We start from the raw sequence: 13,034 nt of genomic DNA, 5'->3' as shown, positions 1-13,034 counted from the left end.
CATCGTTATCACGTTTAAGAGCCGCCGCACATTGGTATTTAACTGCCTGCCCTTTACAAATCCCGTTTGGTCCTCGTGTATCACCCCCGGGACACAGTCCTCAATCCTAGTGGCCAGTACCTTCGCCAATAGCTTAGCATCCACATTGAGGAGCGAAATCGGCCTGTACGATCCACATTGCAGTGGATCCTTGTCTCGCTTTAGGATCAGGGAGATTGTCGCCTCCGACATTGTCTGGGGCAGGGTTCCCTCCTCTCTTGCCTCGTTGAAGGTCCTCACTAGTAGCGGGGCCAGCAGGTCCACATATTTTCTGTAGAATTCCACCGGGAACCCGTCCGGCCCCGGGGCCTTCCCCGCCTGCATGCTCCCCAAACCCTTACTCAACTCCTCCAGCCCAATTGGTGCCCCCAAACCAACCGCCTCCTGCTCCTCCACCCTCGGGAACCCCAGCTGGTCCAGGAATCGCCTCATCCCCCCTTCCCCCCCTGGGGGCTGGGACCTGTACAGCTCTTCATAAAAGTCCTCAAATACCTTATTTATTTTCGTTGCACTTCATACCGTGGCTCCCCTTCCATCTTTGACTCCCCCTATTTCCCTCGCTGCCGCCCTCTTACGGAGCTGGTGCGCCAGCATCCGACTAGCCTTTTCCCCGTACTCGTAAGTCGCCCCTTGCGCCTTCCTCCACTGTGCCTCCGCCTTGCCCGTGGTCAGCAGGTCAAACTCCGTCTGGAGCCGTCGCCTTTCCCCAAGTAATCTTTCCTCCGGGGCCTCTGCGTATCTCCTGTCCACCCGCAAGATCTCCCCCACTAACCTCTCCCTTTCCATTCCCTCTATCTTCTCCCTATGAGCCCTGATGGAGAACAGCTCTCCCCTGATCACCGCCTTCATCGCCTCCCATACCACCCTCACTCGCACCTCCCCGTTGTTGTTGGCCTCCAAGTACCTTTCGATACACCCCCTCACCTTCCCACACACCACCTCATCGGCCAGCAGTCCCACATCCAGCCGCCACAGCGGGCGTTGGTCCCTCTCCTCTCCCAGCTCCAGTTCCACCCAGTGCGGGGCATGGTCCGAAACGGCTATGGCCGAATACTCCGTCCCCCCCCCCACTCTCGGGATGAGCGCCCTGCCCAGAACAAAGAAATCTATCCGGGAGTAAGCCTTATGCACGTGGGAGAAAAAAGAAAATTCCCTGGCCTGCGGTCTTGCAAACCTCCATGGGTCCACTCCTCCCATCTGATCCAAAAAAACCCTAAGTACCATGGCCGCCGCCAGCCTCCTTCCCGTCCTTGATCTGGAGCGGTCCAGTGCTGGTTCCAGCACCGTATTGAAGTCCCCTCCCATTATCAGGCCTCCTATCTCCAGGTCCGGAATGCGCCCCAACAGGCGCTTCATGAATCCAGCATCATCCCAGTTCGGGGCGTATACATTTACCAACACCACCCACGTCCCTTGCAACCTACCGCTCACCATCACATATCTCCCTCCATTATCCGCTACGATAGTCTTGGCCTCAAATGACACATGCTTTCCCACCAGAATTGCCACCCCTCTATTTTTTGCGTCCAATCCTTCAGGTGTGTCTCTTGGAGCATTGCCACATCTGCCTTCAGTCCCTTCAAGTGCGCAAACACTCGAGCCCACTTCACCGGCCCGTTCAGGTCCCTCACGTTCCACGTTATCAGCCGGATTGGAGGGACTCTCACCCCCCCCCCCCCCCCCCCCCACCACCCCCGCAGACTATCCATCTCCTTTTCTGGACCAGTCCCTTGTCCGCGTCTCCCTCACTCTCCAGCCCCCCAGCTGGGGGACCCCCATCCCAGCCACCTCTTCTGTGTCCCGTTCTCTTTCGGCCAGTGCAGCAGCAACCCTTCCCCCCCCCCCCCCCCCCCCCCCCCACTAGATCCCCATCTAGCTTTTTTGCTCCCCCATATCCCTCCCGTAAGTCAGCTGACACCTGCTGACCCCGGCTTCCCCTGCCATCCCTTTAACCCCCCGTGTGGGTCTCTCCCAATCAATGTACATTCCTTTGTCCCCTTCCCGCCCTTTTTTTTTTTTTTTTTTTGCCGCGCACGGGAAAAGCCCCGCGCTTCCCAAAGTCTGCCCCGCTCCCCATGGCGCTGCTCCTGTCATGGCCTTGTCCCTCTCCCCCAGCCCATATATCCTTTCCTGCGTGTGGTTGACCCCCTATGTACAACAAACATCATACTTCACCCCTCAAACACCCCCCTCCCACACAAACCCTCAATTAGAGTCCAGTTTTTCAGCTAATATAAAGGTCCACGCCTCTTCGGGCGTTTCGAAGTAGTGGTGTTGGCCATTATGTGTAACCCACAGTCGCGCTGGCTGCAGCATTCCAAATTTCACCCCTTTCCGGTGCAGCACCGCTTTGGCCCGGTTGAAACCCGCTCTCCGTTTAGCGACCTCCGCGTCCAGTCCGGGTATATTCTGATCTCCGCATTGTCCCACATGCTGCTCCGTTCCTTCTTGGCCCATTTCAGGACCCTCTTTCTGTCCGTAAACCGGTGAAATCTCACCACCATCGCCCTTGGCGGCTCTTTTGCCTTGGGCTTCCTCGCTAGCACTCGGTACGCCCCATCCAGCTCCAGCAATCTCGGGGGGGCCTCCACACCCATCAGCGTCCCGATCATTGTGCCCACATATGCCGCGGCATCGGCCCCCTCCATTCCTTCTGGGAGACCCAGGATCCTCAAGTTGTTTCTCCTTGATCTGTTCTCCAGGTCTTCGAGTCTTCCCGCCCACGTCTTGTGCAGCGCCTCGTGCCGCTCCACTCTCTCCGCCAGGCCCACGAGCTAGTCACCGTTCTCACTCACTTTTTCCTGGATCTCCTGAATCTTCACCTCTTGGGATTTCTGGGTTGCTCCAGGTTTTTCCACCATTGCCAGTATAGGCGCCACCATCTCCTTACGCAGCTCCTCGAAGCAGCACTTGATGAACTCGTTCATCTCCTCTTTGTCCATGGGCGCCGCCATTTTGTTTTTTTCTTCTTTTTTCTCCCGCTGCTCCAGGGCCGCTTTCCTTGCCGTTTCACTGCGGGTCCGGTCCCTGCAGGGCTGTAGGGGACTTCCTCCGTTCCTCCCCACGGGTTGGTTTTTTTTTAAAGGTCCGTTGAGGCTCCGTTAGCGGGCCCAAAAGTCCGTTTCTGCGGGAGCTGCCGACTCGTGCGGCTTAGCTCCGCATCGCCACGACCCGGAAGGTGACATGACCTGTTATCAATTCTAAAGGTCACAGAAGACTTCTCAAATATTCGGGATGATAATGTCATCAAATACTTGCTAGTAGAAAACAAGGATGCAGAATGCTGGGAGGTATGGGAGGTACAGCACAACGGGCCCAAGAGTGTAGATAACTCCGGCTCCCACGTTTGTAAGCCAAGAAGCGTTTGATCTAACTCCTTGAATGAAGTATAAGATTGCCGATCTCCTAGCCGTTTTACAATCTTTAATAAATCATATGAACCAAATTCAACGCTTGATCCTGGTCTACTTTTTCAAGTCTAACATCGTCCTGGGAGTATTTGATGGGAAAAGTGTAGCGAGAGATTTATTCTGTATCTAACCCTGTATTGTACCTGTCCTGGGAGGATTTGATGAGAAGAATGCAGTGGGAGATTTACTCTGTATCTAACCCCATACTGTAGATTTAGATTTGTCACATTTACCAAGGTACAGTGTGAAAAGTGTTGTTCTGCGCACAGTAGTCAGATCGTACCACACAAGAAAAACAGAGGACGTACAATAGATACACAATGTAAATTCATAGACATAGACATTGGGTGAAGCATACAAAATGTAGTGATCAGTTCAGTCCATAAGAGGGCCATTCAGGGAGCAGCGGGAAGAAGCTGTTTTTGAATCTGTTAGTGAGTGTTCTCAGACTGAGTGTTTGATGGGAAGAGTGTAGAGGGAGATTTACTCTGTATCTAACCCTGTGCTGTACCTGGCCTGAGAGTGTTTGATGGGGACTGTGTAGCGGGAGATTTACTCTGTATCTAACCCTGTGCTGTACCTGTCCTGGGAGTGTTTGATGGGGACAGTGTAGAGGGAACTTTACTCTGTATCTAACCCTGTGCTGTACCTGTCCTGGAAGTGTTTGATGAAGACAGCATAGAGGGAGATTAACTCGGTATCTAACCCCGTAATGTACATGTTCTGAGAGTGTTTGATTCTGACGGAAGTATAAATCAGAATACATTCAGCAAAAGGTACCATCTTGATACAATTAATTGCTGCATGCATGGAAACCTCACAAAGACAGAATGAATAATAGTTGCACTGATGGCCGAGTGGGTGGAATATTCTCCTGTTGTTAGGGTTGGGTCATTTATGACCAATTCTGGGTACAGTCAGCCCACAGATGTCCCAGGTGGAGTCAATATATCTGTTCCCAGCAACAATGTTTTTCTTTTACTGGATGAATAGATTTTCCTTAATTATTGATTCAGGTGATATGAATGTTGCTTGCAAGGCAATTTGTTGTCCATCTCTAACTGCCTTTGAGAAGATGGTGCTAAGCCACATTCTTGAACTGCTGCAATCCATGCGGTGAAGGTGCAGAGTTCAAGGTTTTCTATCCAGTAACACATGAAGGGACAGGAATGTAGTTCCAACAAAGGGTGGTGTGTGGGGCTTGAAGGAGAACTTGGTGGTGTTCCTATGATGGACATGCGGCCCTTGTTCTTCTAGGTTGGTTGGAAGGTGCTGTCAAAGGAGGCGTGGCGAGTCGCTGCAGTGCTTCTTGTAGATGGTTCATGCTGTTGTCAATGGTGGAGAGGGTGAATGTGGAAGGGAGCTGATCAAGGGGACTTCTTTGACATAGATGGTGTCAAGCTTCTGGAGTGTTGATGGAGCAAAGCTCCTCCAGAAAAAGAGAGAGTATTCCATCACATTCCTGGTTTGCGGCTTGAGGATAGGTGGCACGGTGGCACAGTAGTTAGTACTGCTGCCTCACAGCGCCAGGGACCCGAGTTCGATTCCGGCCTTGGTGATTGCCTGTGTGGAGTTTGCACATTAGCCCTGTGTGCGCGTGGATTTCCTCTGGATGCTCCGGTTTCCTCCCACAGTCCAAAAATGTGCAGATTAGGTGGATTATGGTTGGGGCGGGTGGCTTAGGTGGGGTTCTTTTTTTAGGAGGGTTGGCGCAGACTCGATGTGCAGAATGGCATCCATCTGCACTGTAGGGATTCTATGGATCCTACAGAGAACAGGTTTTGGGAGTCAGGAGGTGAGTTATTCACTTCTATTGCTTGTCCAGCTAAGTTTTTGGTCACTGGTAACTAAAAATAATTTGATGGTGGGCAGTGTAGCAATGGAAATGCCATTAACTATCAAGAGGCGATGGTTAGATTCTCCCTTGCTGGAGATGGTCATTTCCTGGCACTTGCATGGCATTAACGTTAAGTTGCCATTTGTCAGCCCACGACTGGATGTTGTTCCAGGACTTGGTGCATGCAGACAGTAACTGCTTCAGTAGCTGAGGAGTTGTGAGCATTGTACCATTACCAGCAAACATCCCCTTTCTGACCTTATGATGGAGGGAAGATCATTGATGAAACAGCTGAATATGGTTGGGCTTATGAACTGCCCCAGTGATGTCCTGAGGCGGAAATGATTGGCCTCCAATAACCACAAACACGCTTATTCAAATGCTGCCTTCATGTGGTTTGATACAACTGAATGGCTTGCTATACCATTGCAGAGAGTGGCTTAGATCAGCCACATTGCTGTGGGTCTGGAGTCACATATAGGCCATGCAGGGCAGATTCCCTTCCCTAAAGGACATCAGTGAATCACTTGAGTTTTTAAGACAATCTGATAGTTTTATGATCACTGTTACTGAGGCTAGTATCTTATTACAGATTGTTGGCTGTCATGGTGGGGTTTGAAGCCCTAGCCACGGCCTGAACTCACCTGGCCTCTGGATTAGCAGTCCAGTGTGCTTTGCTGCCAGTATCCTACAGTCAGCACACCTGCTGAGATCCCCTTCTGATGGGCAACCGGCTGCTTCCAGCTGCACTGTGAGTTTGCCACTAAGCCCTCAAGCTGGTTCCACTGTTGTGTCTGCTAACAGTTGAACTGTACCTCATCTCAATTTAGCTGCTTTTACAGCATACCGCCTCGCACAAGAAAAATCGACCCATCTCAGTCTGAAAGCAAACTGATTGAATCCAACATCCATTGTTTATCGGTGGAACAGTGTTACTAATTTCCAGGACTCCTTGTGTGAAGAGGTGCTTGCTGACATCACCCTTGAATGACCTAGCTCTAGTTTTAAGGCTATGGTCCCTTGTCTGGTTTCTCTGTAGCTACTAGAGGCTGGCTTCTCCGGTCCCCTAGCTGCGTGTTTCTTGGCGGCGCGCTGTTCGCTAGTGGTGGGATTCAATACTCTCGCCGCTTGCCAATGTGATTTCCCATTGAAGCCCCCCCACACCGCCGCGATACCCACGGGCGGGGGTGCACTGCCAGTGGGAAGATTGAATCCCAACCGCCGGAGAATTTCAGCCCATATTAAATCCTTTCACCATTTCAAACGGGTTGGTTAGATGCCTAATATTCTAAACTGGAAGAGGGCCATTCAATGCGATGGGAAGGGATGTAGCCAGGGGAAAATGGAACCACAGACTGACAGGAAATTCTGCAACAGAGCAATGTGAGATCTTTGCGGAAGAGATGCTTCAGCTGCAGGTTACCTACATTCCATCAAGGGTAAAATTAAGGAAGCCAAAATCCTTGATGGCGAGAGAGATGAGAGATTACGTTGAAACAAAAAAGGAGGATGTAAAATGCATGTCACGTGATTTTTTTTTCAAGTGAAAATCAGGCTGAAAGGAGAGGTGAAGAGGAAAATAAGATTGGCAGAGAGAGGATGGGAGAATAGAATGGCAGTCCACATAAAAGGAAAGGCAAAAATCTTCTACTGGCAGGCAGAATTGTATTCAACCACAATTTGCAACCTTATGGCCCAGCATATCCCCTACTCTACCATTGCCACCAAGCCAGGGGATCAACCCTGGTTCAATGAAGAGTGCAGGAGAGCATGGTCAGGAGCAACACCAGGCATACCGAAAAAGGAGGTGTCAACCTGGTGAAGCTACAACACAGGACTACTTGTGTGCCAAGCAGCATAAGCTCTGCAGTCCTGCCGCACCCAGCCCTGAGTGGTGGTGGTCAATTAAACAACTCACTGGAGGAGAAGGCTCCACAAATATCCCCATCCACAATGATGGAGGAGTCCAGCACATATGTGCAAAAGACAAGTCTGAGGCATTCGCAACAATTTTCAGCCGGAGGTGCCGCATGGTTGATCCATCTCGGTCTCCACCGCAGGTCCCCAGCATCACAGATGTCTACCTTCAGCCAATACTATTCACTCCACGTAATATCAAGAAACAGCTGTAGGCACTGGACACGGTCATAATATACACCAGTATATCATGGTGCAGACACACACTGATGGACACACAGTGGGACCAATCAACATACACAACACCGCAGCCAATCACCAGTGAGAGCACACACACTATAAGGACAGGGGACATTAGGGTTCCCGCTCATTCGAGTAGCAGCTAGCTAGGAGCACAGAGCTCACAGCCTGAAACACAGACATTCACCATGTGCTGAGTGCATCAACTGGTTAGGACAAGGCAAAGGTCTTTAGTTAAAGCTGGTATCGTATTTACCCACAGTTCAAGTATGTTTAAATAGTTAACCTTTCAATAAAATAGAGTTGCACTACTTCAAGTGTTGGTGACCTGTATGTGATCCAGAACACCCAACACATCAGACACTGCAAAGGCTACTATGGGCCCTAACAATACCCTGTCAGGGCAATATCCTGCCAATAGTATTGAAGACTTGTGTCCCAGAACTGGCCGCACCCCTAGCCAAGCTGTTCCAGTACAGCTACAACACTGGCATCTATCTGGCAATGTGTCCTGTACACAAGAAACAGGAAAAATGCAACCCAACCAACTACGGCTCTATCAGTCTACTCTCCATCATCAGCAAATTGATGGAAGGAGTCATCAACAGTGCTATCAAGTGGCACTTACTCAGCAATAACCTGCTCACGGATGCTCAGTTTGGATTCCGCCAGGGTCACTCAGCTCCTGACCTCATTACAACCTTGGTTTAAGTATGGACAAGAGCTGAATGCCAGAGGTGAGGTGAGAGTGACTGCCCTTGACATCAAGACAATATTTGACCGAGTATAGCATCAAGGAGCCCTAGGTAAACTGGAGTCAATGGTAATCAGGGGGAAAATTCTCCATTGGTTGGAGTCATGCCTGGCACAAAGGAAGATGGTTGTGGTGGTTGAAGGTCAATCACCCCAGCTCCAGGACATCACTGCAGGAGTTCCTCAGAGTAGTGCCCTAGGCCCAACCATCTGCTTCATCAATGACCTCCCTTCCATCATAAGGTCAGAAGTGGGGATGTTTGCGGATGACTGCACAATGTTCAGCACCATTTGCGACTCCTCAGATAATGAAGCAGTCCATGTGCAAATGCAGTAAGACCTGGACAATATCCAGGCTTGGTCTGATAAGTGGCAACTTATATTTGTGTCACACAAGTGCCAGACAATGACCATCAACCTACAAGAGAGGATCTAACCACCGCCCCTTGACATTCAATGGACTATCGCTGAATCCCCCACAAGCAACATCCTGGGAGTTACCATTGATCAGAAACTGAACTGGACTAGCCACATTAATACTGTGGCTACCAGGTCAAAGGCTCGGAATCCTACGGCGAGTAACTCACCTCCTGACCACCTCCCATCACCCCCACCCCAAAAAGCCTGTCCACCATCTACAAGGTACAAGTCAAGAGTGTACTGGAATGCTCTTCACTTGTCTGGATGAGTGCAACCCCAACAACACTCAAGAAGCTTGACACCATCCAGGACAAAGCAGCCCCTTCCACAAACATTTGAATCCTCCACCACTGATGAACAGTAGCAGTGTGTACCATCTACAAGATGCACTGCAGTAAGTCACCAAGGTTCCTTAGACAGCACCTTTCGAACCCATGACCACTACTATCTAAGGACAAGATCAGCATATATCTGGGAACCCCACCACGTGGAATTCCCCTCCAAGTCACTTGCCATCCTGACTTGGAAATATATCGCCGTTCCTTCACTATCACTGGGGCAAAATCCAGGAACTCCCTCCCTAACAGCACAGTGAGTGTACCTACACTTCAAGGACTGCAGCTGTTCAAGAAGGCAACTCACCACCACCTTCTGAAGGGCAACTAGGGATGGACAACAAATGCTGACCTAACCAGCAACGCCCACATCCCGTAAATTAATAGGAAACAAATACAGTGGATATGGGGCCTGGTTTCGCTCAGTTCGCTAGACAACTGGTTTGTGATGCCAAGCGAGGTCAGCAGCGCGGGTTCCATTCCTAGCAGCTGAGGTTATTCATGGAGGTCCCACCTTCTCAACCTTGCTCCTCGCCTGAGGTGTGGTGATCCTCAGGTTAAATCATCACCAATCAGTTCTCCCCATCAAAGGGAAAAGCAGACTATGGTCACCTGGGACTATAATAAATAAATAACCTTTATTGTCACAATTAACACTGGAATGAAGTTACTGTGAAAAACCCCTGGAAGCCACATTCCGGCGCCTGTTCGGGTACACTGAGGGAGAATTCAAAATTATCAGCTGGTACAGGAATTGAACCTGCGTTGCTGGCCTTGTTCTGCATCACAAACCAGCTGTCTAGCCCACTGAGCTAAACCAGCCCTGCTATGGCGACTTTACCTTTACTTAGTGGATATTAAGAGGTGGAGTGGGTCCTATTATGGACAGAAAGCGTGAAATAGACTGAGGGTCGCAGGGCAAGGCTCAAATACTCATTTTGTTCTTTATATCTGCATGTTTGTTTGGGAAGAGCAATCTGACAAAGTGTTGGTAAAAGTGGAGCTAGTGGAGACAATGGGTAGCGTGCAAATTGAGAGGGAGTAGGTACTGGAAAAGTTGGCTGTTCTCAGAGTCACCTGGACTAGATGGTATACACCCCAGGCTACTGAAGGATGTCAGGGTGGAGCTAGCAGAAGGTTTTATCTTTAATTTTTCAAGCTTCCCTAGATATGGGGGAGGTGTCAGAGGATTGGGGAATAGCAAATATAACACCCTCATTCAAGAGAGGGTGCACATCAGGTCGTGATGCAATCATCTAGCCTTGATTGCAATTCCAGCCGTTCGGGCTGGTTTAGCACAGGGCTAAAGAGCTGGCTTTTAAAGCAGATCAAGGCAGGCCAGCAGCACGGTTCAATTCCCGTGCCAGCCTCCCCGAACAGGCGCCGGAATGTGGCGACTAGGGGCTTTTCACACTAACTTCATTTGAAGCCTACTTGGGACAATAAGCGATTTTCATTTCATTTTGTTCAAATGGCAGAGGCATTGCCAATTCTCCACCATCTGAGGACAAGGGGAAGGGGGGTTGGATCAGAAGAGGCTGAAGACAATTCGGTTTTCATTTTTGAACCTGTTATTGTTGGACAAGGGCAACAAGAACACACGAAAGGTTAAAGCCTCCTCTGTCAAAGGCTTCCCCTATTCTTGAGTGAGAATCTCTCCCAAAACCTCTTCCTGTGATATACAGTACCTGACTGTTCAGTCTCGACTGCTCTTTTGCAAACCACCCCTCTCCATCCCCAACCCCCTTAACTCCCTCCTTCAGACCCGCCCGATATACCATCCCTGCACTTCCCCCTCCTTATCCATCTTCCCTTCCCCTACCCTAATCACCCATCTATAACTCATTTCCTCTTTCTTCTTCCCCCCTCCCCCCACACACACAAACCACCGCAGGTGTTTTGTTGGAGTTAATTTGAAGCTCCTATGCCCAATGAACAGCGAGTACCTCTTACTCCTCAGGTCCCCGGGCGTGGCTTTCTCCAGCTCTGGGCAGCACTGTTTCATGATCTCATAGTATGTCTGGGTCTTAAACTTTGTGGCACAGACTAAAGCCTTACAGCCAATCTGGAAATAGAGAACATTTCAAATTACCATAATGCTGAGATACATCTCCACAAGAACCACCCACCATCCAGCACGCCCGTTACCAAAACCCCAAACACACAGTAACTCCCTCCACCAGAACCCCGACCTCAGTCACCACAACCCCGACCTCAGTCTCCAAACCAACAACCACCCCAAACACACAGTCATCGTTTCCACCACAACCCCGACCTCAGTCACCACAACCCCGACCTCAGTCTCCAAACTAACAACCACCCCAAACACACAGTCATCGTCTCCACCACAACCCCGACCTCAGTCACCACAACCCCGACCTCAGTCACCACAATCCCGACCACAGTCACCTAAACCAACCACAGCAACAAACACACAGTCACCGTCTCCACCACAACCCCGACCTCAGTCACCAAACCAACCACAACACCAACACACAGTCATCGTCTCCACCACAACCCCGACCTCAGTCACCACAACCCCGACCTCAGTCACCACAATCCCGACCACAGTCACCTAAACCAACCACAGCAACAAACACACAGTCACCGTCTCCACCACAACCCCGACCTCAGTCACCAAACCAACCACAACACCAACACACAGTCATCGTCTCCACCACAATCTCGACACCAGTCACCACGCCCACCACAACACCAAACACAGTCACCAAACAAACTGCAACACCAAAGGCAGTCACCACCTCCACCACAACTCCAACCTCAGTCACCAAATCCACCACAACCCAGACCACAGTCGCCGTATCCAGCACAATCCAGACCACAGTCTTTGTATCCACCACAACCCAGACCACAGTCACCGTATCCACTACAACTCAGACCACAGTCTTTGTATCCACCACAACCCAGACGACAGTCTTTGTATTCACCACAACCCAGACCACAGTCACCGTAACCACGACAACCCAGACCACAGTCTTTGTATCCACCACAACCCAGACCACAGTCGCCGTATCCACCACAACCCTGACCACAGTCACCGCACCCGCCACAACCACAGTCACCAAACCTACCACAACACCAAACACACAGTCACCGTCTCCACCACAACTCTGACCTCAGTCACCCAATCAACCACAACATCAAATACAGTCACCAAGTCCACCACAACCCCGAACACAGTCACCACACCCACCGCAACACCAAACACACATTCACCTTCAACACAGCCTGACCACAGTAACTATATCCACAACAAACCCGGCCATATCAGCAACCCCACCACAACGCCGAACACAGTCACCAAACCAACCACAACCCCAACAACAGTCTAAAATCTCTCCACAGCCACTTCCACAGTAACCAAACCAACCACAATCCAGACCACAGCCACCATATCAACCACAATCCCTACCACAGCCACCATATCAACCACAATCCCGACCACAGCCACCATATAAAGCACAATCACTTGCAGAGTCACCATATCCACCAGAATCCTGACCAGTCACCATCTCCATCACAACCCTGAACACAGTCACCGTATCCACCACAACCCAGATCACAGTCACCATCTCCACCACAACCCAGACCACTCACGGTATCCACCACAACCCAGACCACAGTCACTGTCTCCACCACAACCCAGACCACAGTCACCGTATCCACCACAACCCAGACCACAGTCACCATTTCCACCACAACCCAGACCACAGTCACCGTTTCCACCACAACCCAGACCACAGTCACCGTATCCACCACAACCCAGACCACAGTCACCGTATCCATCACAACCCAGACCACAGTCACCGTATCCACCACAACCCAGACCACAGTCACTGTCTCCACCACAACCCAGACCACAGACACCGTATCCACCACAACCCAGACAACAGTCACCGTGTCCACCTCAACCCAGACCACAGTCTTTGTATCCACCACAACCCAGACCACAGTCACCGTGTCCACCTCAACCTAGACCACAGTCACCGTATCCACCACAACGCTGACCAAAGTCACCGTATCCACCACAACTCTGACCACAGTCACCGTATCCACCTCAAC

At 50.6% G+C, this 13,034-nt stretch overlaps 1 protein-coding gene across 2 annotated transcripts in view; it reads right to left on the bottom strand.

Annotated features, from left to right (window-relative positions):
* acsf2 (acyl-CoA synthetase family member 2) overlaps positions 1 to 13,034 on the bottom strand; it is a 273,790-nt gene that overhangs the window by 172,330 nt on the left and 88,426 nt on the right. For both annotated transcript variants that reach the window (XM_072483256.1, XM_072483258.1), the window contains exon 5: positions 10,898 to 11,016. In XM_072483256.1, the coding sequence (XP_072339357.1) occupies positions 10,898 to 11,016 (119 nt within the window). The remainder of the gene's footprint in view (positions 1 to 10,897; positions 11,017 to 13,034) is intronic.

Source organism: Scyliorhinus torazame, chromosome 18, assembly GCF_047496885.1.
Source record: "Scyliorhinus torazame isolate Kashiwa2021f chromosome 18, sScyTor2.1, whole genome shotgun sequence".
NCBI lineage: Eukaryota > Metazoa > Chordata > Chondrichthyes > Carcharhiniformes > Scyliorhinidae > Scyliorhinus > Scyliorhinus torazame.
Note: the sequence above shows the minus strand (reverse complement) of the source record. Positions and strands in the feature narration are given on the sequence as shown.